Raw genomic sequence first — 27799 nt, forward strand, 5'->3', positions numbered from 1 at the left:
GCACACACATGCACATGGATGCACACACACGCACACACATGCACGCACACGCACACACAGATGCACACGCACACACGGATGCACGTGCATGTGCACACACACGCAGGAACACACACATGCGCACAGACGCACATACTCCCACAAGCACAGGCAGCACACACCGCGAGTGGCCTCAGAGCATCCCCACCCAGGCCCACCCTCGCATTCCAGGCTGCTCCCTGCAGATAAGCCTCAGCCCAGCCTCAGCCCAGCCCACAGTCTCGGCAGGGCAGCAGCCCTGCAGCCTCCCTGCTGGCACAGCCACAGGCCACTCTTAGGACTGGAGGGACCAGATGCCCACAGAGCCCCGAGCCCACTGTCCTGGTGAGTAAGAGGGGCTGGGGTGCGTGCAGTCAGGCATTTTCCTAATGGCCCTGCCCCCGTGAGGAGGAGGGGCCCAGGAAGACATCCAGGGAGCCCAGTCCCACCATGGTGCCTCTGTCTCCAGGAGGTGTGGGCTACCCACATCTCGGGTTCCCCGGCTCCCACGGAATCACAGGGCAAATGGCTCCGAGATGGCAGCCCTGGGCAGGCTCAGCGCACTTGCGTCTGAGTCTGGGGGCTGGAGGCGGGTTCCTGGGACAGGCCCTGTGGTGGTGCCTGTGGCTGTAACGCTGCATGCCCAGGTGCCTGCTCCTGAAAGCCAGCGGGTACTTGTGCCTGGTTTTACATGTACTTGGGTGAATTTCATGGATGTGTCCCACCACCCAGGGACGCAGGGTGGGGAGGTGCGTGTGTCTTAGCAGCAACCGGCCCAGGCAGCCCCTGCTCGTAGGTTTATGTGGCAACACGTGCCAGCTCAGCCCAGGGCCCCTGCCGCGTGGCACAGTCATGCCTGGAGCCAGGAGATGGTGTGTCCAAACCCACGGGCCAGGTCCTCATGGGGGTGCCAAGCGTCCGGGGGGCCGGGAAGTGAGCCTGCCTCCCTGCCACTGCCATTTAGACCCATGGGTGTAAAACATGCGTGTCCTCTGATGGCCTCGCGTGGGGCTCCTCGCAGCGCCTGGGTGCACCCACTCGGTCGGCGCTGTGGTGAAGGTGACGCCAGGCGCAGGGGACCTCAGGGAGATGCCCCAGGCAGCAGCGTCCTGATCTCCGATTTGCGCTCCTCAGTCTTTTGGCTTCAGAACTCCTGCCACCAACAGCAGCACAGGGAGAGGCCTGAGCACCCAGCCCACCTACCCCCAGACTGTGCTGCCCTCGGTCCTCCAGAGCTCCAGGCAAGAAGTCACATCTTCACACTGAAACAGCAGAAAACCAAGGCTTGTCTTCCTCCTCCATCCTGAGGTCCTGGGTAAGTCCACGGGGAAGGACCCATGGGTGTAAAACTGGTTTATAAACGGCTCAGACACAGCTTCCCCATGCTGAGACATGCTTCAAGACTGGGGGTCCAGGGCTCCCCCAAACGCTGCTGGGCCTCGCCCATCAGCTAATGATGCACGTGGAGTGCAGGGGTCACATCCGAATCTGAAAAGAAACATTGTGTTCTCACCGCACAGCTTCAGTCAGTTCTACAGACCGGAGGGAAGGTGTGGCTCCTCCCAGACTCCTCATTTCTCTAACATCTGGCTGGTGGTGGCACTGGGGCCTCAGTGCGTGAGGCGTGATGGCTGCTTCATAAACAGCACGTTGTGAGACATGCAGTCTTTTTTATTCTCCTGTCCCAAAAGATTTCACGACTGGAATCTTTTTTTTTCTTTGAGACAGGGTCTCACTCTGTCACCAGGCTGGAGTGCGGTGGCATGATCTCAGCTCACTGCAACCTCTGTCTCCCGAGCAATTCTCCTGCCTCAGCCTCCTGAGTAGTTGGGACAACAGGCACGCACCACCACACCCAGCTAATTTTTGTATTTTTAGCAGAGACGGGTTTCATCATGTTGGCCAGGATGGTCTCGATCTCTTGACCTTGTGATCTGCTCACCTCGGTCTACCAAAGTGCTGGGATTCAGGCATGAGCCACCGCGCCCGGCCCACAACTGGAATCTTTAAAAAATCTTCTGTTTGTGCACACCCTGTCCCCAGGCCCAGGTGTGGGGCTGGACAGGGCTGGGACCTGCCTCTACCTGCCAGGCGTGGCTCCTTTCCTCTCCCTTGTCCTGAAAACAACTGGTTCCTTCTGTCCCCATCCAATTGCGGTGGAAAATCACAAACAAGCAGAGGAAACTGGCAGCCGACTCGGGGCTCAGCCGGGCTCCCCTGTGCTCTAAGCCCCCCGTCTCCCCCATGTGGAGGCCGCCTGTGGGAGCGGGAGAGAACCCGCAGGTCAGCCTTGGCTTTGCTCTGGCTCCCAGGACCCATGTGTGACCGAGGACCCAGCCAACACACCACCAGATGCCTGCACTTCCATGTGCCCTGTCCCAGGCATTAAGTCTGCACCACGTGGGGCTTGGAGAAGCATGTGCTGGACGTGCGGCTGCCAGTGGAAGCTGGACACACCCTCCCACAGTCCCCTGCCTGCCAGGCCGAGGCTGCTGGGAAAACCCATGGGAAGGGCGGTCGCAGACCCGCCAGAAACGTCCAGACCCAGGCACTCTCTGCAAGCTCCTTCCACAGCCAGCCTCCTGCTCTGGCCCCCAGCAAGGCACCAGCCCCGTGTGATTCCTGCCTCCTCTCTACAACGGCCAGCCAGGGCTCTCGGGACAACCTCGACTCCGGTGTGGGGTTCTGGGGTTTGTGCATCTGACATAAATTCCAAGAAGTAAACACCCTCTTAGTTCCCATCCAAGTCTTGAGAATTTCCTGTTGTCCCGGCCAGTCTGTGGAGTCACCCACATCTGCACTTCATCAGCCCCGCAAGGCGCTGGAACCAGAAGCAGATGGGCAGCAGGGACGCAGCCTTCAAAGGGCCCTGCAGAAGCTCTGCTGAGACCACCCTGTGTCAGGATGAGGGCGGCTGGCGGAACAGCGGCTTGACGATCGCGCCTGCTGAGGCCGCCCCCTCCCTCCGTGTCCTTGTTCTGTGCTAGGGCTCCCGCTCTGTTGGGTTTGGGAGCCGCAGACACACATGCGGGAGGGGGCAGTGGGACTCCACCACGACCAAGACCCCAAGCAACAGGGAGAGCAGGAGGGCATGACGGGCTGGGGGGAAGCCCACGGCCCAGCTGCGAGTCCCCTTAGTGGGAGTCGCCCCCGAGAGCCACAGATCCTCCCAGGAGGGTCGCTCTTAAATGCTACTCCCAGGCCTTCCGCCCCCCTGCGCCCAGCCTCCCATAGCGCCAGGGGTTAGAAGCAGCGTGACGGCCGAGGGCACAGGGACCTGGAGCACCCCAGAAGTGCCAGGAGGGTGGGGGCCGGTGCCGGCCTCTGCGAACCAGGACCTCCGGGGGTGCTGCCGCCGTGTGGGAGCGTGGCCGTGGCCTCCTCCCCACTCAACCTGAGGAAAGGACCAGAGGGGGCCGCCGAGACAATCAAATGTGTCCTCTGGGCTCTGAAACCCAGCACTGGCTTTTCGTTGGAAGTTAGCCATTTGAAGACTCCCGAAAGATAAATGGTTTAGTTAATTAAGGAGGAAATAAATTCTTCCCCCATGGAAACTTTTGGGAAACTTTCCTTTCAAGGCACCGTTCTGCACTGTGTGCTTGGGAACACTGAGTGTTTGAGACACGGCACCCCCCGTCCACCTCCCAGGAGCAGGGTACAGGCAGGAAGGGTTGGGGACATCCCCCTAGGGCCTTCTGAGCCACCCAGGAGAGTGGAGGCTGCCAGCACCAACGTGCCCCGCATGCCCCATCAGGTTCCGGGGGCCAAGAACAGAAACAGAAACAGCAACTTTTCCCTGGGCACAAGCCAAGGAAGAAGGGAAAGCAGAAAGCCGACGGACGCATCTGCAGCGAACCCCCGGGGAAAATCCCACCACAGGCAACGTCCCTGCGGAAGTGAGTGGAGAAACGTGTGTCAGGACCCAGCACGCACCACGGGCTGGAGAGGGCAGAGCTGCCGCCTTTCTGGAACAGACCCGGGGCGTGTGTGGGGAACGCTGCTTCTCCTGTGGATGTACAGAGCCACACGCCAACCTGTGAACCGAGACTGCTCCCAGGAAATGGCAGCTCTCGGAACTGCCCTGAGCCAGGGCCCCACGCACGGGCAGTGCACGGACAGGAAACGGTCCAAGTTCTGCTGTTACCATGGGCTGGGAACAGGACTCTCTGTCCCAGCACTGTCTTGGGCGTGTGCCCGTGAACGGTTTGCATGGATGCGGGACACCTGCGTTCACGAAGCTTTGGAGCCTGGGTGGGGTGGGAATCCCACGCCAGGTTTGGGGTCTCCGGAGACGGGACAGAGTATGAGACCCTCTCGCGGTGTCTGCCCTGCAGGGCAGAATAATTCTGAGCAGAATAGATGAAGACGCTTCCGAGCTCTCTGGCAGCATAAGCTCTGCGTGAGAGCCTGACCGCTTACAAGGTGACCTGCCTAGTCCCGTCCCCAGCTGTGGGGGGTGACCGTTCCCATCAATAGCAGAGGTGGCCCAGGCCCCACGTGACATTCGCCCCATCCCAGGCCCCACTGAGAGCCCCACCTGGCATATCCAGAATCCTACCCTTCTTGCCACCTAAGAATGACCTGGCCCCGAGGTCCTCCAAGTACAGTCCCTGGCCCCGCAGGTCTGGGTGAACTTGCTCCCTCCAGGCACACGGGTCTCTCCCCTTCCCAGCAATCCTGTGATATCTGCCCCCCTTTTGAGGGCAGCATTCCGTGATGGGGGCAGGCCTGGAACATGGGGGCGGGGGGAGGCCTGTGGTACCTATGGTCCTGGGAACACGGGTGTGGGAGTGGGGGACGGCTGTGGTACCTATGGTGCTGGGAACACGGGGGCGGGGGAGAGGTACCTATGGTCCTGGGGGTATCTATGGTCCCGGGGGCAACTGGATGGCTGGGGGGTGTGAAGTCCCCAGGGTAGGCAACAGTCCCCCAGTACCCACCGGCCTCCAGGCCCTGGGGGCCACCAGGCTCAAAAGCAACAGGCGAGACAAGGGGTCTGGCCCGCGCCCGGCATCCCTGGCCTGTCCTCTGGGGCAGGAAGGTGGGGAGGGGCAGCAGGGGGTGGGCCTGGAGCAGGGCCTTAGAAGTCTCCCGGCCTTTCCCATCAGGAAGCACATCCTGTTGGTGTCTGGCTGCCGCGGCAGGGCCGCTATTTGTTGCGGTTGGCTACGCCCTCCGGCTCACCAAAAACAGCCTCAAAAACAACCATTTCCTCTCTGCTGAGAGCCAGGGAAGGCGAGCTCCGCGCACACGGGCGTCCCTGCGGCAGCCACTCGCTTTCCAGGACCAGCCAACTGCCCTAGAGGCATCTGCACAGGGGCCCACGCGGTAGAGAGGAGCTGTGAACCCGCTCCACGCTGGTCACCCTGCCTGGAGCCTGGTGCTCACGGCGGGCCGGTGCTAAGAAGCGTGGCCCGGGCTCGACTCCCACTGCTGCCGGCCTCCCGAGTGACTCTGTTTTCCACTGCTGCAGGCGAGAAGAGGCACGCACGGCGCAGGCCGGCCTCCGCTTCCCAGGAAGACGGCGCACTCCCGGCCCTGGGTTCTTGCTGCTGCCCACCCTCTCCTCCCTGGAATGGGCCCCGAGGCGAGCGGCTTCAGCACAGGCCTGGCCCTGCTCCAGGTGCAGGAAGGAGGATAAGGCCGGGCCGAGAGGCGGCTCACCTGGATCGGCCCATGGGCCTCCGCCCGCGCCACCCCGAGGATGAGCGGTGATGTCCTCTAGCCACCCCTAGCAGCGTCGGCTCTCCCTGGACCCTGGACGTGCGGCTGTGGACTGGGACTTGGCTTTCTCCGGATAAGTAGCGGCACTGGCGACAGCGATGACTGTGCAGAGACTTGTGGCTGCGGCCGTGCTGGTGGCCCTAGTCTCACTCATCCTCAACAACGTGGCGGCCTTCACCTCCAACTGGGTGTGCCAGACGCTGGAGGACGGGCGCAGGCGCAGCGTGGGGCTGTGGAGGTCCTGCTGGCTGGTGGACAGGGCCCGGGGAGGGCTGAGCCCTGGGGCCAGGGCCAGCCAGGTGGACGCACGTGACTGTGAGGCGCTGGGCTGGGGCTCTGAGGCGGCCGGCTTCCAGGAGTCCCGAGGCACCGTCAAACGTAAGTCCACTTGTTTTCCTGATGCCTTCAGCGTGGCCGAGGCTCGAGGGCACACAGGAGACACCAGGCATGGACCTGGTGAGTGGGTGGGGAGGCCTGGCCCCTGCTCTGCCCCAAGCGTGGCCTCTGGACAGGCAGGAGCGGGCACTGGGTCTCCCAGGGAACCAGGCCCCACAGCCCCCTCTCCCTGGCCAGAGGCAGCCCCACACACCCCTCCTGCTCAGTGCAGAGTCTGCCTCCAGCTCTTTTACACAGGAATTCATCTCAGGCATTTGGGTGGCCTTTCTGCAGTTACGCATAGTTAAGAGACGGGTATATTAATCAAATCAAGGAAAGGCATTTTTTCCTTGGTTGAAAACAATTATTATGGCTGGGCGCGGTGGCTCACGTCTGTAATCCTAGCACTTTGGGAGGCCGAGGCAAGAGGATTGCTTGAGGCCAAGAGTTCAAGACCAACCTAGCCAACACAGCAAGAGACCCTGCCTCTAAAAATTAAAAAAAAAACCGTTTCTTTACTCATGAGTAAAATGAACAAGAAATGAGTAAAATAAACAGAAGTTTAAAAATGCACGGGTGAGTTCTGGCTTTGTTCTCACAGTTGTTGGGGTCTTTGAGGCGGAGAGCGGCAGAAGGAGATCCCCAGGGATGGGTTTCAGATGGGACGCTGGAAAGGAGACGGACAGGGAGGCCGGGACATTCGGAAGGGGACAGGGATGCTGAGTGGTTGCAGGGGAGAGGAAGGGGCTCAGAAAGATGCCACCACACTGTGGGGTTTGAGTGGCAGGTGTGGGGCTGCATACATAGGAAGGCGCTTACAGCCACGGTCATCTCAGCAGTCACAGCCTGGGGACGCAAGTCTCCCAAAGGCCAACTCTCTAAAACTGCCGGCAAGGTTTTGACTCGCAGACGCCCCAGTCTCTGCTGCAGAGCGCCCCAGGCTCAGGGTTGGACGCACCTTCTGCTCTGAAGACAATGCTGGTCTCTGAGGCAGCACCTCTGCTCTAGGCTCTGGAGGGAGTCTCGGAGTCCTGGGGTAACACATACCACATGTGCCTCAGCCACACAGCTCCATCCTCAACCTGCCGCACTCAGAACCCTCAGCGGGGAACGTCATCCCCATTTCGCAGGCAAAGAAACCGAGGCTTTGCAGAAGCCATGTGGCTAGGATGAGGTCCCACGAGGGAATTCAACGCCCTTCTGTCCACTCGAAGGCCCTCAGCTGCGCTGCACAGCCTGGACTGGGCACCTCCTCTCACGTCCTTCACCAGCAGGGACCAACAGCCGTCTTTTAAAAAGATCAAAGCCTATGAATAACTTCAAAGCTTCTACCGGCTCTCAGAACCCAGTGTCTTATGGAAAGCCCGAGACTTGGGTCTCTGCGTGACTCAGGCCAGGCGCCCTTCTTCCAGACTCTGCCTGCTCTGCTGAAGGAGCTGCAGCCCCGTGACTGTGCCGAGCCTCTCGCGGGGGCAGCGGTTTCGCAGGCCCTGGAGGTGGGGCCGGGTGTTCGTGTGCTTTGGGACCATCACTGGCATCCAGCCCACAGAGCACCCCCCACCGGGGGAGGGAGTTCCCTGCCGGCCCTTGGCTGCAGCTCCGCACCTCCAGGCCTCCTAACTGCTGCCACCAACACCCACATGTGGCCCAGGCAGCCCAGTCTCAGGGCAGTTGGGAGCCTTGGCGCCCCTCCCTGTTGCTACCTCTTGCATTCCTCCAGTCACAGGGCCGCGTGTAGCCTCTGGGGCGTCATTTGCATCTGTCCCAGGTCCCCGGCTGTCCACTTGCTTAGGCCTGGTCACCTCAGGCCAGCAGGACACACGAGCCCCTCACAGAGCCCCCTGGACAGCCTCCTGCTCACCTGCCTGCATCTACTGCCCCTCCCTGAGCCCTGGTCAGCCCCTTGGACAATATTTACAACATCCTCCTGCAACTCGTACGGCATCTGCAGGTGGCTGAGCCTCAGCGAACCTGAGCAGCGAAGCTTTGTCCACATGAGGGAAGCGTCACGGAAGCTCGGTGTGAACGAGACTCAGTTCAGGAAAAGGAACAGGCTCGATGGGTAACTTTTCTTTCATTTTAAAATTTATTTTGAGACGGAGTCTTGCTCTGTCACCCAGGCTGGAGTGCAGCCACCACATCCCCCAAAGCTCCAAGACAGGGACGCACCCAGCGTCTCCCTTGGCCATGCTGATGTCTTCCTCCTGCCTCTCTCGCCTTCTCCTTCACCAACGTCCATCTGCACTGGTGCCCACCTCTCCAAGCCCACGTGCTGTTCTCCCACGGGGCGGCCCCTCTGTCCACACAGCCCAGCAACATTTGCTGCCCCCACTCACGTGCACCCGTGTCCCCAACCTGGTGAGGGGCCGCTACCTGCCACCGCCGCACGTCAAGCCTGCAAAATCCTGCCCATAACCTAGGTGGGCCTGGAAGTAAGCCCTGGCGAGGGGCAGCAGCTCCAGCCTGGCCACCCCACTGAGTCCGGCCAGCTCCTAGCATCTTCCTTCATGCCTCGGCCAGTGTTCCTTGTAAAATCACCCAGCACGCATGATGGGCTGCGACCCTCTGTGCTGTGAGGCTGGGTGCTGCTTTGCTCACAATTCCATCCCGAGAACCAGTCTAGGGTTGGGGTGGGGCAAGCCAGGGAAGGCAACGTCACACCGCGTGTCGCCTCACACACGCCAGGGAAGGCAACGTCACACCGCGTGTCTCCTCACACAAGCCAGGGAAGGCAACGTCACACCGCGTGTCTCCTCACGCAGGCCAGGCCATCCTCAGGGTTTCTGGATGTCGCTGAGGTCCGCGTGGATGTCTCCGGATGGCTCTGTGCCCCGAGGCCCTGCCCCATGGAACACACAGAGTCAAAATCATCCAGCGCTTGTCACTTGCAAACATCAGCAGGGGCCTGCCTGAGGGATGGGAGATGCGCCCCGGACATCCTGAACTCTGGTCAGGGCAAACAGGGCTGGGCCCAGGGCAGAGGGGCCTGGTCTCGACTTCATCCAGGTTCAGGCCCTCCTGTGCCCCTGCCTGGGGTGTTCTGTGGCCTGTGGTGAGTGGGACTTTCATTGCGGATCAGGGGCTGTCTTTCCCTGTGAGAGCTTGGGGGACCAGGGAGGCCTGAGGTCCACCTCACAGGCCATATCCAGCGCGGGTCTCAATTTCTGCTCCTCACTTTGTCTCATTTTGGACATTTACTTCTTCGCTCTGTATTTCGAGCGTTCTGTCAGGCATCTGCAACAAGGTGGCTCGGGAACAGATGACAGTATGATTGAATCTTGATGCAGGTGAGCTGGAGCCTAGCGCTAAAGGGGAGCCCCACCCCTCTCTCCGGTGGCTCCACGTGTCTCCGTCACCACGCACGCCCCACCACACATCAAATGGGCACGTGAGACCCTGCCTGAGTACAGCTGGAGGACAGAGCTCCCGGGCTTCAACCCTGCTCGGCCAGGACCCAGATGAACCACGTTCTCACCAACATCTTTAAAAGTCAGAGGCCACCACGTGGGGCCACACACACAGGCAGCACCACAGGAACCTGTAACACGCCCGAGCTGTGAACGGCAGCTCTAAACAGCTTTCTTGGGGCAGGCGGGAGCGTGGCTCAGACAGGAAGGCTCGGTCAGGAGTGCCTCCTTCCTGGCAGGGCGGTGGGTCTGTGGGTACCACTGTGGTGAGCCACGCACCCTGGGGACTCGGAGGCTGCACAGTGGCTTGTGGAGCGTGGCTGCTGCACAGAGCCCCTGCCATGGTGTGTGGCACAGGGCTGTGTGCCTGGAGCTGCCAGGAAGGAAGGCTGGGAGGCCAGGGGCTGAAGGCGGGAGGACAGGTCAGGGGTGCGTCTGCACATGCCCAGCTCCCAGGAGCCTCGGTCACTCAGCCTCACAACTACGCGTGCAGCTGTGCCTGGTGCTCAGGCCCACCTCGGTCATGCCATTCTGGGCTATGCTCCTCCCGGGGCAGCCCTGTACCCCTCCTCCCCCTTCATTCCGGTCTTTCCTCCCCTCCACGGCAGAGCTCAGAGCCCTGGGCCAGGAATCTGAGCTGCTCCTCTCTCAAACATAACCTGCTTGATGTTTTAGTGCCTTCCTCATTTTGCAATGTTTAGAGAAGCAGAGGCTTCTGGACGGAAATCATTGCCAAGACAGTTAAGAGCAAAGATGGCGCAGCACCGTGCCACAGATCCCGCTGGAAGGGGCCTCCAGAGCTCACACACATCCCTAACGCGTCGACAGGACGCCCTCAAAATGCAGGCCTCATTCCGGTCCCTGCAGGCTGCACATGGTCACTGGTCGGGGCTGGCTGTGGAGCCCGCGGGAGCAGTCAGGAAAGTCCTGCCAGTCTGCCGGGGCAGTGTCTGCCTAAACCCTGGCTCCTGCTGGTCCCACCTGCAGAGGCCCTGGGGCAGGTAAGAAACCCAGGGCAAAGGCACCCCACACCTCAGGCCTCACCAAGCTGCACAGTGCCACGCCGCCCCTCGCCTTGGGCCTCACCAAGTCGCACAGTGCCAACATTGCCCCACACCTCAGGCCTCACCAAGCCACACGGTGCCAACGTCGCCCCATGCCTTGGGCCCCAGCAAGCCACACAGTGCCAATGCCACCCCATGCCTCAGGCCTCAGCAAGCCACATGGTGCCAGGTTGAGGTCAAGCACATCTCTGCCGTCCTCTGGCATTTCCAGTGCTCTGGGCTCTGCCCCTTCCTCCAAGCACTCTGGTCCCACGGCTGCCTGTGCCCACGCTGAGCCAGATCCTCACCTGCTGCCAGGCTTTCCCGCTCTCCCTATGGGGGACCCTTGGCCACCAGGCTGGCTCTCAGCCCCCGCATCTGTTTCTTCTTTTGAGAGAACCTTGCGGGAGTGCTATGGTTTCTAACTCTGCAGTTACTTTGAAGATGAAAGAACGTGAGCTCTCAGTTACGTGGCAGCGACGCTCACTGGGGCGTCTGTTTTGCTGCGAGAAAAATGAGTGAGAAGCCGCTGCTGCTTCCCACTGCCCTGTCAGTGGTGCCTGCCTGTCCACGGGCTGGCAGCGTGTTTGGCTCTCCCCCTTGCTGGCGGAAGGCTCATGGTGCCACGTACCAGCTGCTCAGACTCCTTAGCAGCCTGGGGGCCCCCGTGCCCCAGGGTCCTTCATGCCTCCACTTCCTGTGCAGTGCCCTCACGCCCTGGAGGCCTCAGGGCTGGGGGTGCCACCCAGGCTGTAGCAGGCACGCTGGAAAAGCCTGGCACCCAGGAAGGAGAGCTCCCTCCGCCCCGAGTGACAGGAGGGGGTGCTGCGGAGGGAAGCAGCCTGAAATACAGTGGGTAGGATGGGGGCCCTCCGTGGCGAGGAGCAGTGCGCCTCCAGGGACACCAGGATGCCGAAAGCCTAGACAGACCATCCCAGACAGCAGCTCAGCCGGGAGCCAGGGTGGGATGTGAGTGCTGTGCAGCGCCCGGGAGCCAGGGTGGGATGTGAGTGCTGGGCAGCGCCCGGGAGCCAGGGCCAGCTGGGAAGCAGATGCCTCGGCTCTGGAGCTTTGAGGTTGTTCTGTGAATCCAGACTGCATTTCAATAAATGTTGAGGTTGAACCACGTGGAACTGCTAATACCCCCTACAGTGGTTCCAACGGATACTTCTAACCACGTAAACACTCGCGAAGTAAAGCAGCCCGTACCCCTTCCCCCACCCCAAGCCTTGATGCCAGCGTGCCTGCCCCGTGCATGCGTGAACCTCGACAGCCTCCCCTGCCGGGCTGGCTTCCCACAGGCACGCTCTGAGGAGGCAGCTTGAGGATCTCCCCATCCCCCTCTCAGCCTCCGCCCAGGACACACAGCAGTCACCCTAGAGGCCGGCACCTTCAGGACTCTTGGGAGATTCTGCTGCTCCCTCGATTCTGGTGTCTGTGATGGATGCAGGCACGGGGACCCGCTCCTGAGCGATTCGGGTGCCTGTGATGGATGCGGGCACGGGGACCCGCTCCTGAGCGATTCGGGTGCCTGTGATGGATGCGGGCACGGGGACCCGCTCCTGAGCGATTCTGGTGCCTGTGATGGATGCGGGCACGGGGACCCGCTCCTGAGCGATTCTGGTGCCTGTGATGGATGCGGGCACGGGGACCCGCTCCTGAGCGATTCTCGTGTCTGTGATGGATGCGGGCACGGGGACCCGCTCCTGAGCGATTCTCGTGTCTGTGATGGATGCGGGCACGGGGACCCGCTCCTGAGGGATTCTGGTGTCTGTGATGGATGCAGGCACGGGGACCTGCTCCTGACTGGCGAGGCTGCTTCCCTCTTAGACTCCTGCATCAGTTACCTGAAGATGCCCTGAAATTTCAAGGCAAGCTGTTTAAAAAGGTGCAACTGTTTGCAACGACTTAGCTTTGGGAATTGAATTTCCCAAATATTGTTCAATCGAAAACAAGGCACGGCGATGACAGGCTGGGGACTCCGTGGGGCTGTTGTTTCACGTGCAGCCCCTGACTCTGGGCTGAGTGTCCATCAGCACACACACTATTTGCTCTGCAGCACGCGGGGGCCTGGGAACACACTGCTTCACCATCACCTCATTTGGGCCTCTGTGTAAGGTTTTATTTGGGGGAGAACATTTCTCTGCTACAGAAATGTGACAAGCCCTGGTCCCCGAGGGCAACAAATGCACCTCCCTCTAAGGTTCACCCACAGAAGGCTCCGTCTTCCCCTGACCACGCGTCCATATGCCCTGCCTGCCTGGCTCCTGCAACCAGCGTATAGGTGGGGGACAGAGAAGGCTAGGCGCAGACCTACTGTGAGTGGGGAAGCAGGTCCTGACTTTAGCCGCTGAGTGAAGGATTTGTGGCAGGAAGTGTATGGGGTGGGGGTGCCCGGGCCCCAGGGGGTGAGAGGGTCAGGTGGGGGGCACTGGTTCAGACCCATGTGCGACCCCTGCTCAGCTCCTTGCTGGTTATGAGGGGCCCAGAAGAGGGGCTTCTCCTCGGGCCCAAGTCCCCCAGCTGCTGGGAGGAGAAAACACAACCATGGGCCGCTTGGGGGTCGGGAAGCTGACCACGCAGGACAGCAGTCCTGAGGAGCTGGCCCCCCACGGAGGCTCTGGTCAGGCAGCACCCTTGTGTTGGATGCTGTGAGTTTAGTGAGGGGCCTGTGAGGCAGACAGGGAAGCCGGTGTTGCTGGTGGGGCTTCCCCTTCCCACCTCCACCCCTATGCTATCGTCTTCAAGGGTCAAGTCAAGCAGAGAGGAGCAGCTGTCTCAGGAAGACAGAAACAGCAGTGTAGCGCCCGTCCCTGCAGTGATAGGACCACTGCAGCCAGGCCTGGCGGCTGGGATGCACCCTTCTGATCAGGAAGACATGGGACCCAGGGCTTGCAGGCAGGTGAGGGGGAGGGCGTGATGCTTCCAGAAGGCTCTGCCCAGAGGAGGCACGGCCCGTGCCGACTGTCCTTTCCAAGGCAAACACAGACCATGAAAGTGGTGTGACGGCCGGCGTGGCCTCTGGAGCCCACCTGCGCTCACCACTGTCTCTCTGTTCTTGGCCTACAGTGCAGTTCGACATGATGCGTGCCTGCAACCTGGTGGCCACGGCCGCGCTCACCGCAGGCCAGCTCACTTTCATCCTGGGGCTGGTGGGCCTGCCCCTGCTGTCACCCGACGCCCCGTGCTGGGAGGAGGCCATGGCCGCCGCGTTCCAACTAGCAAGTAAGTACCTGGGCGGGCGGGGCCACCACGTCCTTGCCCCCTGTGGCCTTCTGGTGTCACAGGAGGGTTCTGGGGCCTTCGGTGGCCTGGGGGGAAGCTGCAGGCCGTACCTCTCAATGTGTGGCCACAGACCACTGAGAAGCCCCATGGGGCATCCTCCCTCTCCACGGGCTGCTGTGGGCAAGAATGATGAATGACAGAAGCACACCCAGGCCAAGGAGCAGGGAGGCCGCCACCACCTGGCGCGGCCTGGCGTGTCTGTCATGCCCTTTTCCACTTTAAAGGCCGAGGCACTTTGCTTTCCTGAGTCTGTGGGGTCTGACTGCTGACTGGCCCTTGTGCAGCCCACATGGGGTGGCCTGGGTCCTGCCCCTTCCTCAATGCTGAGGCAGCTGGCGGGGAGCAGCCCCTGGGCAGAGGCAGAAGGGCCCACGCCTGGCCCTGCCCTGTGCCCCTTCCCAGCTAAGAGGCCTAGAGCAGATCAGGCCTAGGGAGGCCAAGGCCTGTGCTCTGTTATAAACGCAGCTTCCTAGAACCCGCCTGGGGTCAGCGCAGGCCATTTCCATGAGCGGGACAAGACAGAGTGAGGAGAACACGCTAGCACGTTCCACATGGCCTGAGCCGACGGTGAGGGGCCTGCACAAGCACACGCCATGTGCCTGGCTCAGACACAGATGCAGATGGCAGGACCATCACGAGGACCCTGGCTTCCCCAAGCTGCCATGTGAGTGGGGGAGGAGGCCCGGCCTTGCAGGCAAGGGGGCCATCGCTGCTCAGAGCCTCCTCTCAACGCTCTAGACCCAACACCCTGGGACAGAGCTTGAGAAGATCTGGCGTCATAGAGGGTGACAGTGATGAGGTCATCGTAAATGACCTATGGAACGGTCTGCGGCATTCTAGACAAGTGGTGGAGCCACAGCAGTGTCCAGCCATGACCCCCAGCGACCCGAGGGGCTCTGCTGGTCTTCTGTGGCTGATTGAGAGGTGTGAGGACCGCGGGCACCTGGGGCAGGCTCAGGTCTCCTGCTGCTCACTGGGACAGGTCAGCCTGGTGACCGCAGAGACAGGGACACAAAGAAAGCGAGCATGTCAGCCCGTGGCTGAGTGTGGCCAGCACGAAGCTGCTCGCACCTCCTCCTCCTCCTCCTCGGGCCAGTGCGGCATTCTGCAGGCTGCCCTGCAGCTCCCACAGAGGAAGTGGCAGGAAGTCCAGAGTGAATCATTCTAGGAATAACGATCCTGGGCCCTTATCTTTCTTAAGAAATACAATGTCCAGAATGAGGCTGACAGACTGTGGGGGCAGGTATTCCTGCGCTAGAAAGTGCCCCGGGCGAGTCAGGCCGACTCTCTGGGCGCTATTAATAGCATGGTGTGATAGCATGGTGTGGCCCTGGACAAGTCACTTCCCCTGGCGGACAGGGTGGGAAGGGAGGGTGCCTCCAGGCTTCAGTGGAAGAGCACAGGGCGTGGAGCCCGGAACTGAAGCTGCATCTTGTTTCCATCACCATCGACGTGGGGTCGGGCAGATTACTGAGCTAACATGAGCCTCCGCGTGCCCAATTTCGAAAAGGGTAATTTCTGCCCCCACCCAGCTGATTGTAAGAACGAACGAGACAGGGACGTGGGACAGAGGACTGACTCTGCCTCCTCCCCTCCTGCATGACTGCAGGGAAAACACGAGACTCTCAACGAGGTGCCCAGGCTAGGAAAGCTCCCACGGGGCCCTCTGCTGACCCGAGGGCCATAAAACAGAGAAGTGGTTTTCCTGTCTCACTGAAATGGCCAATCTCTACCGCGTGCAGAGACTGGCAACCCCGTGGCTTAAAGAAGGAAATGGAAGATTTTGAAAATGTAATTGGAAATGCTGGGTCAGAATAAAGATATTTTAGTGGTATACAGAAAGCAAAAGCAATAGTTTTTGATTCTGAAAATAACTCCTTCGAGTAGGATAACCCAATGGATCACTACATTTCTTTTTTTTTTTTTTTTGAGATGGAGTCTTGCTCTGTTGCCCAGGCTGGAGTGCAGTGGCGCAATCTCTGCTCACTGCAACCTCTGCCTCCTAGGTTCAAGCGATTCTCCTGCCTCAGCCTCCCATGTAGCTGGGATTACAGGCATGCGCCACCATGCCCCGCTAATTTTTGTGTTTTTAGTAGAGATGGGGTTTCACCATTGTTGGTCTGGCTGGTCTCGAACTCCTGACCTCAGGTGATCCACCTGCCTCAGCCTCCCAAAGTGCTGGAATTACAGACGTGTGCCACTGCGCCCAGCCAGATCACTGCATTTCTTTTTCTTTTTCTTCTTTTTTTGAGATGGAGTCTCGCTCTGTTGCCCAGGCTGGAGTGCAGTGGCACGATCTCGGCTCACTGCAACCTCTGCCTCCTTGGTTCACACCATTCTCCTGCGTCAGCCTCCCGAGTAGCTGGGACTACAGGCACTTGCCACCACGCCTGGCTACTTTTTTGTATTTTTAGTAGAGACGGGGTTTCACCATGTTAGCCAGGATGGTCTCGATCTCCTGACCTCGTGATCCGTCCACCTCGGCCTCCCAAAGTGCTGGGATTACAGGCATGAGCCACTGCGCCCGGCCCAGATCACTGCATTTCTTAATAAATCTCCTTGAAACTCTTGTTTAGAATTATTAGGACTACTGTGGATTTGGCATGTCAAAAATGACAGCTTACTTCCTACAAAATCTTATTTCAGGACAAGATAGTGTTTCCAAATTTATTTTAAAAACTCACACATGGGGGCAAGCAGCCTGACGGACCACACTGAGCTGCCCTGCAGCACTCCCAGGGGACGGGCTGGAGGCTTTCGCAGGCCTGTCCTGGTCAGGAGGGGTGGTGGCGGGGGAGGGACTGTGCTCCAGCACAACTTCTGACAAGGTTGGACCAGGTTCTGTCCAACAACCGCCAGAACAGCGGGCCCCAGGGCGAGGGCCAGCAGCACCGAGAGGGCCCTTGGTGTTCTGGCGGCTTCTCTCGTCCCCACAGGCCGCCTCTCCCTCAGTGTCCAACCATCACCCCTGACGGGTCTGTTTTGCCCAAAAAGGAAATGCATTTTGGCCCTGTTTAGACTTGTTTCATTGACAAACAGGAGAGAGAGTAGCTATGTGCCTTTCTTCTATCATGCTGCTAATTTTAGAGTCGGGTTTTTTTCCTGTGCTCGCGTCTGTTTTAAACAGTCAGGGAGAGACTGAAGGGCGCCAGGATGTCCTGTCACAGGACAAGGAAACGCATGCTATTACCTGTTATGCAAGTGAACCTCGATCTCAGGGCTTGGCAGAGGTGGGGCGGGCAGTGAGGAGAGAAGATGCTCATGAAAGGAGGAAAAGTACATGGAATAATGGGGAGGCTGGAACACCCTTGAAAGCCAGAGTGCAACACACTGAAAGGAGGGCTGCTCGTCAGCTCGAGAGAGAGGTGACAGGGCCTGTGCTTTTGCTCTCACTCCATAAATGTTTCTGGGCCCAGTGCCATGCTCAGCATGACGCCTGGGTCTGCAAAGGGACCACCCTCCTCGCCCCTCAAGGCTCCCTCTTCCCTGCTCTGACACCCAGAGAGAGCAGCTGAGGGAAGCCACTGTCCTGGCTCGGTGGCCACCACCCTTGGCATTCTATTCAGAGGTTGTGTTCTGCTCACTCCACAGACCCCTCGATTCTCCCCGCTCCTCCTCGTGGCTTCTTCTCTCTGCACTGCACCTCTGTTCTTTCACGGTCTGTGGTCTTGTTGATTTGTGCAGATAGGCACGGGCAGGGAGGGAAAGGAGTATTGAAGGGGGTCAGGGCGAGTGGCCAATGGAAGGTAAAAGGTCATCACGGCCTCTGATGGCTGCGGCCACGGCGTGACGCTGGCACCTGATGCCGGAGCAGCACAGGCCGAGGGCGACTTCTGCAGGCAGCCTAGGCCGGGAGGTTCCCTGGCACAATCAGGTACCTGAGGATGCCCCGAGGCCTCAGATGTTTCCCGGCTGGGGCGCTGGCTGGTTCTGCGGGAGCCTGGAGCAGGTGGCCTGGATTCTGCTCCTGGCTCTGCCCCGGTCAGTCGTGAGTCCCTGGATGAGCCCCCCTTCCCCTGGTGTGATCTGTGCAGTGGAGAGTGACCACTCCAGCCCACAGATGTGCCGTCGTCAGCAATGCTCGCAGCTGTTATTCCAGCGTCTCTCTGAAGCCCTGCTGGGTAACACGCATGCTGAGAAGCTTCAGGCCTGAAGCGCAGCCCACATGCTCCCTGGTGCAGCACCTGTGACCCCCACCTAGGCCTGTCCCCCTCCGGGGGGCAAACTGTCCTCTTGGCAAGAACGCCGCCAGGATCGATTCATGGAGCAGGGCCCTCCCGCCTGCAGCTCTGGCTTTCACACGGGGCCTGGGCCTCAGGGTCTGCTGTCCTGTCCTGTCCTGTCCTGAGCCTGAAGAGAACTCTTTGCGGTGGTTCGATCTAGCAGCCCTGCAGAGCTCTGGACTTGGGTTGAATCTTCAAAGGGCAACTCCTCAGCCATCGCTGGAGCCCAGAGCAGCTGCTGTCTTACCAGGGCCAGCATGAGGAGGTCATGGCCACACATTGGGGTCAAGCCAGTGAAGTCCCCACCGTCCCCCAGTCGGTGCTCACATGACACTGCCTGCGTCCGTGTGGGAACCTGTGGCATCTCTGCTATAAGAATGCTGGGCTTAGCTGGGTTTCTCCGTGTTTTGTTGCCAGAGAGATGGGTTCTCGCCTGCTTCTTCCTCGAAACAATCCCTCTTCCCCCCGACTCCGCATTACCTTGTCATTTGTATAAATGACTTCTGATCCTTTTTGGAAAATGGTGGCATATAACCCCAAATTCCCCGAATGACATCGGGGCACCAGAAGGACACTAGAAAGGGCACCCTGGATGGCACTGGTCCGTCCCGATGCCCCATGACATGCTGAGAAGCTGCCGTGTAGAAGGCAGCTGTTGCTGTTTTATTCTGAACTGCCTTCACAGTGGCATTCAGGTTTTCCTGGAGGCATTGACTTTATCAGTCCTTAAACGGTCAGCAGGGTTGAGAGTCAGTCACGGACCTGGAATCCTGCTCGCTGGTGAGAAAGTCTGCTGTTTTCCTAGACTTGGGAATCTTCTCGTGGAAATATACACTTTCTTGTTATTTACAATAACCTGGTTCTTTGTTTGGTCAGGATTATTTATTTATTTGAGACAGGTTTCACTCCAATGCCCAGCCTGGAGTTCAGTGGTGCAATCTGGGTTCAATATTAAGTTCCATTTCCCAGGTTCAAGTGATTCTCCTGCCTCAGCCTCCCGATTAGCTGGGACTACAGGCATGAGCCACCATGCCCAGCTAATTTTGTATTTTTGGTAGAGACGGGGTTTCACCATGTTGGCCAGGCTGTTCTCGAACTCCTGACCTCAGGTGATCCACCCACCTCGGCCTCCCACAGCGCTGGGATTACAGGCATGAGTCATTGCGCCCGGCAAATCATCTATTTATTTCTTAAAGCATAGATGGGGTCTTGCCATGTTGCCCAGGCTGCTCTCACACGCCTGGGCTCAAGTGATCCTCCTGCTTTAGCCTCTCAAAGTGCTAGGGTGAAGGCGTGGGCCGCTGCAGTCAGCCTGGTCTGCATAGCTCACTTGCCTGTCTTTGGTGCCCACTCCCCAGGCATCAGTTTGTGTCCCCTTCATCTCTTCTTTCTCTTCCAACTGTGGCTGTTGAGAGCTTTGGAGCCTCTCGTTCTTCCCTCCCAGGGCCTCTCCCTCTAGAGAGGACCGTTTGGGTCACCGTCATCTTGTTGCTCACAGGTGGGAAACTCCAGCCCCCACCAGGGCCTTGAGGTGGCCAGGCAGCCGTCTGCTCCGCAGATTCTCTTTAGAGCCAAGGGCACCCAGTTTGCCAGCTCTGCAGCTGTCCGAAGAGCATCGGGGTCAGCCCCGGGGTCTTTCCACTCTGCCACCTGCGTGCCTGTGTGACAGCCATTCCAAAAGGAAGGCCTGTGACAGAAGCTGAAGCCCCAAGAAGCCGCAGGAAGGAAGGGAGAGGGGAGAGGCTGGCCGGGCCGTGGAGCTGTAATTCACACCGTTCGGGCGGCTCACAGGAAGAGGCTGTTTGCTTTGGCAACACAACTTCATGAAATGGAATTGATTCCATGGGCAGAATCTCGTGTTTGCTAAAACTCTTCCCTTACATTTGTTTCTAGACAAACTGATGAACATCATTGAAAAGTTTTGGGGGAAAATTCTTCAGGAAACAGGACAATGAGGACAGAGGGAATCTTAATGTAAAGACGGTGTGAGAAAGGAAAACTCAAAGGTTTAGGGCCAGCCCCAGCCCTGTCTCCTTCCACCCCTTCCTATCCCCCCACGTAGGGAAGTGGAAAGGACAGCAGTAAAAGGCTAACTTGACTTCGGAACAGCATCCACAGCACCGTGTGACGATGCAGCTGACTCAGTCACCTTCTTACCAGCGTCTGGAGGCCAAGGTTAGAGCAGTGCAGTGAGGTGTGTGGCTACAGGCGCCTCTGCATTTCCGTGTATTTGTTAGCTTTTTACTGCTGACACGTGGAACACATGGAAGGTTCCCTCACGCCAAGCATCTGTTCATGACATAAACTTTTCTCCGTCAGGGTAGGATCAGGACCACCGTCCTCCGCAGGAGCCACCGGCGCTCTCCAGCAGTGGTGCCCCTGCCTGCTCTGGTGCTAGGACGAGGGCAATGTCCCCTTTTCACAGCATGCCTAGGGCTGCTCAGGTTCATGAGGTCTGGGGCCTGGTGGCGCCTCCAGGTCTCACTGGTGTCCGAGAGCACGGTTCTAACCTTACAAACCCCTCTCTATCTAGATGTGCTCTAAACGGAACCAAAGACAAACAAAAGCCGACACTGGTCTTCACATAGAAGTCAAGTAAATGCAAAATTTTAGCCTTTTTTTCACACAAGGTACAGACCTAGAATTTTCCCTTCTGCTTCTGTGGTGATAAATATGCCAAGTAAGCTCCAGCCCTGGAGCTGTGCCACCAGCGAGCAAAGTGCAGCTCCTAGAATGTGGCTCCCACCAGCGAGCGACGTGCGACTCCCAGAACTCGACTCCCAGAACACGGCTCCAGACGCACCTTGGGTGTTTTTCTTTCTTTATTTTTTTATTTTTATTTTTATTTTTAGATGGAGTTTCGCTCCTGTTGCCTAGGCTGGAATGCAGTAGCAGTCTCAGCTCACCGCAAGCTCCACCTCCCGGGTTCTAGCGATTCTCCTGCCTCAGCCTCTTGAGTAGCTGGGATTACAGGCACCCGCTACCACGCCTGGCTAATTTTTGTACCTTTAGTAGAGATGCGGTTTCACCATGTTGGCCAGGCTGGTCTGGAACTCCTGACCTCAGGTGATCCACCGCCTCGGCCTCCCTAAGTGGTAGGATTACAGGCGTGAGGCACGGTGCCCGGTCACTTGTTGCTAGAGTTTCAAGAAACAGCTTTCTAGACTCATGACTCTGGGGTGGGGCCTGCCCTGCTCCCTCCTGCTTTGTGATGGTCCCTGCCTGTTAGGCTTGTTGTTTACACCTGATCTGCCACCTTGATTACTGCCTTGGGGCAGGAGGCCGCACTCGGTCCTGCCGCCCGCTCTGTGGTTTCCTCCATGGTTTGGTCTTTCCACTTTTAACTGAGAGTCTGGAGAGCCTTCCTCACAAGCTTGACCCTCCAGGTAGGGCGAGGCCCTGCCAAATGCCACCCTCTGGGGACAACGAGATTAATGACTTCCCCATCTCTCTAAAAGGAATGCCAGTCCCCCAAGGACAAGTCAAGAGTGCCCTAGCCGTCTCTGTGGCTGATGCTAACCCTAGTGTGGTCCCCAGCATGCCAGTGGCGGCTGAACAGGCCTGCTAAGTACAGGGCCACGTAGCCGATGCCAGCGGGTCCTTGGGAATCATGGTGCCCCTCCGTGAGCATTCAAAGGCACCAGTGTAGCAGCATCCATGTGATCTGGCCAAAGGGTCCTGTCCCTCTGAGGGGTGTTGGTCACTAAAATGCCAAGGCTGCTGTCCCTCCTCGCCTTTCCCGCAGGTCCACACTGCATTCTATTCTGTCTCATGTCCACTTTGATTTCCTCAAATGATTCACTCAACAAGTAATTGTGGAGTGACTCCTGGGAAGCTGTGGTCAATGATGGGGCAAGTTCTGGCCCTGGGGAGCCTGCCCTATGGCGGGGGACAGCGGCCAGAGCCACCCATGAGTAAAGACACAATGACCACAGCTGGCGGGGGGGGGGGGCAGGTGCAACTCTAAGCCGAGGCCCGAAGGATCAGAAGCAGGAGGGGCCCCTCCTCCCTGGGGCCAGTCAATGTGGGGACAGTGGCGCAAGGAGAAGCCCAGAGTAGGTGGACCTGGTGACTCAGAGGGGTGGAAAGGGCCAGTGTGACCACAGGTGGCAGAGGGGCAGCCGCAGGTATCAGGGGAGATCCTAAGGCAATGAGAACCACAAGGGTGCTGAGTGCTGGGGAGACGGGATGTGAGTTTGATAAAGATCAGGGTGCAGCACTGGAGGGAGGGCCGCCTGCATCAATGTCCCCAGCAAGGTCACCCAGCACAGCCGCAGACACCTTGAAACACCCAGCACATCCCTCACTGTCGAACCCAACTTTGGGACGTGCTTGTTCATGGAAGAGCCTAAGATCCGCGGCACTTCAATCTTCTACTGTGCTTTGTTGGGAGCTACCTGTACAAAGGAGGCCATACCACACGCGTGTGGTCCGGCAGACCCGGCAAGATCAACTCTGCGGGGCATCCTCCCCAGGCTGGTTGCCCCATGTTTCCTTAGAGCTTTCTTCCCAAGGTTTTCCTAGAAAGCCGCTGTGAAGCCGAGCTGTGCACTCAGAAGCCTCCCGGGTGTGTCCCTGGTGACGTCCCCGGGCCTCCCCCTGGTATTGTGTGGCCCACGCCATCCCCCTGCACGCCCCTCCTCCCCACTGGACCACTGTCTAATGCTGGGCCGTCCAGAGCACGTCTGCCCACGCTCTGAGGGCGGCTGACCCAGGGCCTTGCCGTGCTGAGCTTTGTCCACTCGCCCTCCTGGGAGTAGGGCTGCGGGTCCCAGGGCAGCACGGCTTCCAGAGCTGCCAGCGCCAGCGCAGTCCTGGGCGAGGGCAGCCCCTCCGCTTGCAGCCGCACCAGTTGGTGCTTCTCCCTTTCTCATTTTGCTCAGTCCAGGAAGTGAGTGCATCTTATCCATTCCAAAAGCCTTAGGGTCAGCCCTCCGGATTGAGTTCTCATCCCTCACACTTCCTCAATGATGGTACCTCCAGGTCCCCTCTGTATGGAAACTGACCCCCACGACAACCACAGACGGTGAGGCAGGTTGACCCTGGAAGCCATGGGGGGCCCAATCCCTTTCCACTGTTCCATTTGGATGAATGATGTGTGGAACTGGAGGCCACATAGATTTTAAACATGTTTCTGTAACACCCGCAAGTAGAAAGGAAGCCTGGTAAGGGGGAGAAACAGGCTCTGGCCACAGTGGGCTGGAGCCTCATGAAGGCCAGCTGCTGCCGGCATAACCTCCCGTCCTCCAGCATCACCTCCTGCTGGGCCGGGACTCTCCCCAAGGCTCCCACTGCCCCTGCCAAGAGCGTCCCACCCTTCCCGCTCGCCTCTGTCCCAGGTGTCCTGAGCTCTCCACTGTGCGTGCCCTGCCTCCAGGGCCACCTCCTCTGAGCCCTGACGCAAGCACAACCCATCCCCCACCGGCAGAAAGTGCCAGACACTGTGAACATGAGAGGACACTGTTCAAAGTGCTCTCATTTTCATCACACACAACACAGGCTCATTCCTTCACCCCAGTAACACAAGCATTGATACCACACGATCGTGAGCAGAGGGCACATTCCACACTGGTAGAAATGCCAGAAGTTTCCTTTGTTAGTTTTCATTACAAATAGGATGCTTTTTTTTTTTTTTTTGAAAGGGAGTCTTGCTCTGTCACCTCCCAGGCTGGAGTGCAGTGGCTTGATCTCAGCTCACTGCAACGTCTGCCTCCTGGGTTCAAGCAATTCTCTGCCTCAGTCTCCTGAGTAGCCGGGACTACAGGCATGTGCCACCATGCCTCGCTAATTTTTTTTTTTGGTATTTTAGTAGAGATGGGGTTTCACCATCTTGGCCAGGCCGGTCTTGAACTCCTGACCTTGTGATCCACCCGTCTCAGCCTCCCAAAGTGCTGGGATTACAGGCATGAGCCACTGTGCCTTGCCTAGAATGTTATTTTTAATAAAACAGAAGTATCCAAGAGCTACCTATGTATAAAAAGCTCCATGAAGTATTATAAAGAATGAACACAGAAACCAGTCACTGTCATTGTTCAGGACAAAATGGAGATAGATAAATGCTTAATTCATACTGTCCGGAGGGTACAGTGATGATGAGAAGATAATGCTTGTGTGTTTAGGAAAAACAAGGCTGGTTACCCATCTCTCGCTCTGTCTCTCCTTCCCTACGCCTCTGTCTCTGTCTCCATCTGTCTCTGTGTCTGTCTCTCTGTGTCTCCGTCTCTGTCTCTCTGTGTCTCTGTCCCTGTGTCTGTTTCTCTCCCGTCCTCTCTCGATGCTGGGGCCACACAGGGCAGGACATGATTTGGTTTCCTGAGGAATGCAGGGGAGGCGGTTGGGAGTGGAGAGACCGGCGTGAACAGACACACAGGTGTCAACAAGCAGACCAAGCGGAGGGACAGCAGTGGGGCTCGGCACGGCCAGAGCCTGGGGAGAAACATGGACGAGTGCCCCGTGGGCAAGAGGGGCTGGAGAGTTTAATCTGGACCAGTGTGAGTTACAGAGAGTCTCTGGCACTTTGGGTACAAGAAACAGACCCACTCAGGTCACTGTAACAGAGAGGGAGGGGTGCTGGGTAGGCAGAAGTGGGACTGGGGCTAAAGGCTGGCTGGAGGCCCCATGGCCTCCAGGACAATCTGTGGCCATGTCCCCATGGCTGTAGGCGATGAGGAGGGGCAGGGCCACATGGATGGCTCTCCATCCCAGAGCCTATGTTTCCAGCTGGATTAGGACACCCAGCTCCATCGGTGCAGCCACAGTATCCTGTTATCCTAGTTGGCAGATTCCAGGCATGAAACCCTGATTTTCCTGTTGTAAGAACTAAAAAAGTCTGTGGAGCTCCTTAAAGATAAAAATATAAGTGACTGTGGTATCAGCAACTAACTAGACGGGAACAAGCTGAGCCAACCGAGGGTTGCTCATGGCCCACCTCTCCTTCTCTGGTTTCAGGCTCTGGAAAGAGGGGAAAGCATGGAAGGAAAATCCGCCAGGCAGGAGGGAGGGTCTAGAACGAGAAGCACTGACGTTGAGGGAAGACACCAGATATAGTCAAGGAGCCCTAGACAAGGCACTGGCCCCATCTCTGCCCTGCCCGAGCCGCAGATGCCAGGCCATCTGCAGTTCCCAAAGCAAAGGCCAAGAGCGAGAAACTGTCAGGAGCCCAGCTCCGGGCGCGATGAGCACCAAACTGACCTGTTTCCAGATAAGACTTAGAAAATATCTTTTTACTTTCACTTTGAACGAATTAAGCATTTACAAAAGTCAGAGATGGATTTAACACAAAATTACTGCTGAGTTTGGGGGGCTAGGAAAGGCCTCCCAAGTTTGTGTTGCAAGCATCAGTGCTGACCTGAAGGAAAGGTCACAGGAGCAGCATGCCAGGACAGAATTAAGCAGACACACACCACCCCTCCATAGCCGCTAGAGCCTAAAGTCCTAAGAGCCACAGAAGGGCTAATACAAGGTGGCTCAAGCTGGGCGCGGTGGCTCACGTGTGTAATCCCAGCACTTTGGGAGGTCGAGGCGGGTGGATCACAAGGTCAGGAGATCAAGACCATCCTGGCTAACACAGAGAAACCCCGTCTCTACGAAAAATACAAAAAGATTAGCCGGGCGTGGTGGCGGGCGCCTGTAGTCCCAGCTACTCGGGAGGCTGAGGCAGCAGAATGGTGTGAACCCGGGAGGCGGAGCTTGCAGTGAGCTGAGATCCGGCCACTGCACTCCAGCCTGGGCGACAGAGCGAGACTTCGTCTCAAAAAAAAAAAAAAAAAACAAGGTGGCTCAACACCGGGGCGGCTGCCCCATAAAGCAAGAACCTGCTTTAGGACAGAGGACTGGGGAAGTGTAAAGCAGGCTGGAACCCGCTCTAGGACAGAGGGCTGGGGAAGGAGTGGAATCTGCCTTCCTCTCAGATAAGGCCTCTCAACCCTTCTCTCTCATCTGCAGGTTTTGTCCTGGTTATCGGGCTGGTGACTTTCTACAGAATTGGCCCATACACCAACCTGTCCTGGTCCTGCTACCTGAACATTGGTGCCTGCCTTCTGGCCACGCTGGCGGCAGCCATGCTCATCTGGAACATTCTCCACAAGAGGGAGGACTGCATGGCGCCCCGAGTGATTGTCATCAGCCGCTCCCTGACGGCGCGCTTTCGCCGTGGGCTGGACAATGACTACGTGGAGTCACCATGCTGAGTCGCCCGTCTCAGGACTCCATCGATGTGCACCTGCTATCATGGAAAGCCTGGAAACCAAGGGACTCCACCACCAAGTCACTTCCCCTGCTTGTGCAGAGGCACAGGATGAGTCTGGGTGACCTCTGTGCCATGCGTGTGAGACGCGTGCGTGTTTACTGTTATGTCGGTCATATGTCTATACGTGCTGTGGGCCAACCTCATTTGTCTCCAGCTTTCCTGGTTAGCGCAACGCGGCTCCATGGCCACACGTGCTTCAGGGTGGAGGCTGGAAGCTGAGACACAGGTTAGGTGGCGTGAGGCTGCCCTGCACTCCGCTTTGCTTTGGGATTAATTTATTCTGCATCTGCTGAGAGGGGCAGCCCAGTCATGTCTTATACTTTGTAAAGCAGACCAACAAGGAAAATTTTCTTAAAATATTCACAATATTCCTTGAGTGAGTCATAATCTACAGCCGGCTAGTGATGGTTTCAGACAGAATCGTGTTCGTGCCTGTTTTGCTCGATTCCTTTCCTAAGTTAAATAAATGCAAGTCTCTGAACTCTGTCTATAACTTGTGTTCTATCCATCTATACTGCGACATGGCTGAAAAACATTTGATCCACTTTTCTGTGATTTTTTGGGGGCTCACACTAAGGGTCAAAACGACCTTTTCAGAGACCCCATAGGCATACACACCCTGATCCACACTTCTGTTCAACCAAGTCTCAGAAGCCCAAGTCCTTACAGACTCTCTGATCAACAACTGGTAGGATAAAAGCGAAGGAGTCTATTTGCTTAAAAACCCTCAGCCAGGCTGGGTGTGATGGCTCATACCTGTAATCCAGCACTTTGGGAGACTGAGGCGGGTGGATCATGAGGTCAGGAGTTCGAGATCAGCCTGGTCAACATAGTGAAACCCTGTCTCTACTGAAAATATGAAACAAAAATTAGCCAGGCTGATTGGTGGTGGGCGCCTGTAGTCCCAGCCACTCGGGAGGCTGAGGAAAATCGCTTGAACCCGGGAGGTGGAGCTTGCAGTGAGCCGAGATCACGTCACTACACTCCAGCCTGGGCAACACAGCGAGACTCTGTCTCAAAAAACAAAAACAAAAACAAGAAACCTTCAGCCTCTCTTTAGTGAAATGCTTGGTGGGCTACAAAATGCCTGCATGATGCCGCACTGGGTCCAAACAACCCCGTGTCCTAAATCTGTTAAGAGAGGAACGAGCCGTAAGTCCTTGAGTTGGGCAGAAAACACCTAACATCTGCCTCTGAGGGGTCCAAACTGGCCCCCCCCAGAACCCAGAGCCCAAGGCTGCCCGGCCACACTGCAACCACAGGCCTGCTGCCTGGCCTGCTGCCTCCTCTGCCTGGGTGCGGCACTGCTTGGCCCCATGGCCACCTGAAGGCAGAGCTCCCTGCTGGCATCGGCCGGAAGGAGAAACTGCTGCGATGTGTACAGTCGGGGCAGGGCTGCCAGGCCACCTGCTGCTAATATAAATGTTTAGTTTGGCTGCTTCTGGCCTTCCAGTGAGCTGAGGGGATCCGTTTGGA

At 58.0% G+C, this 27799-nt stretch overlaps 2 protein-coding genes across 5 annotated transcripts in view; one reads left to right on the plus strand and one right to left on the minus strand.

Moving 5' to 3' along the window:
* Positions 1-27799, minus strand: part of LOC105485847 (intraflagellar transport 140) — a 104126-nt gene that overhangs the window by 20712 nt on the left and 55615 nt on the right. The gene's annotated exons all lie outside the window — the stretch shown is intronic.
* LOC105485851 (transmembrane protein 204) lies at positions 264-26804 on the plus strand. Of its 2 annotated transcripts, XM_071083880.1 has the most exons (5): positions 264-363; positions 1153-1333; positions 5492-6120; positions 13637-13792; positions 26020-26804. In XM_071083880.1, the coding sequence occupies exons 3-5, from the start codon at positions 5841-5843 to the stop codon at positions 26262-26264; spliced, it is 681 nt and encodes a 226-aa protein (XP_070939981.1). In that variant the 5' UTR covers positions 264-363; positions 1153-1333; positions 5492-5840; the 3' UTR covers positions 26265-26804. The 2 variants fall into 2 exon arrangements, with proteins under 2 accessions (XP_070939981.1, XP_011746718.1); XM_011748416.3 differs by lacking the exons at positions 264-363; positions 1153-1333 and having other exon boundaries at positions 5135-6120.

This window comes from Macaca nemestrina, chromosome 18 (assembly GCF_043159975.1).
Source record: "Macaca nemestrina isolate mMacNem1 chromosome 18, mMacNem.hap1, whole genome shotgun sequence".
NCBI lineage: Eukaryota > Metazoa > Chordata > Mammalia > Primates > Cercopithecidae > Macaca > Macaca nemestrina.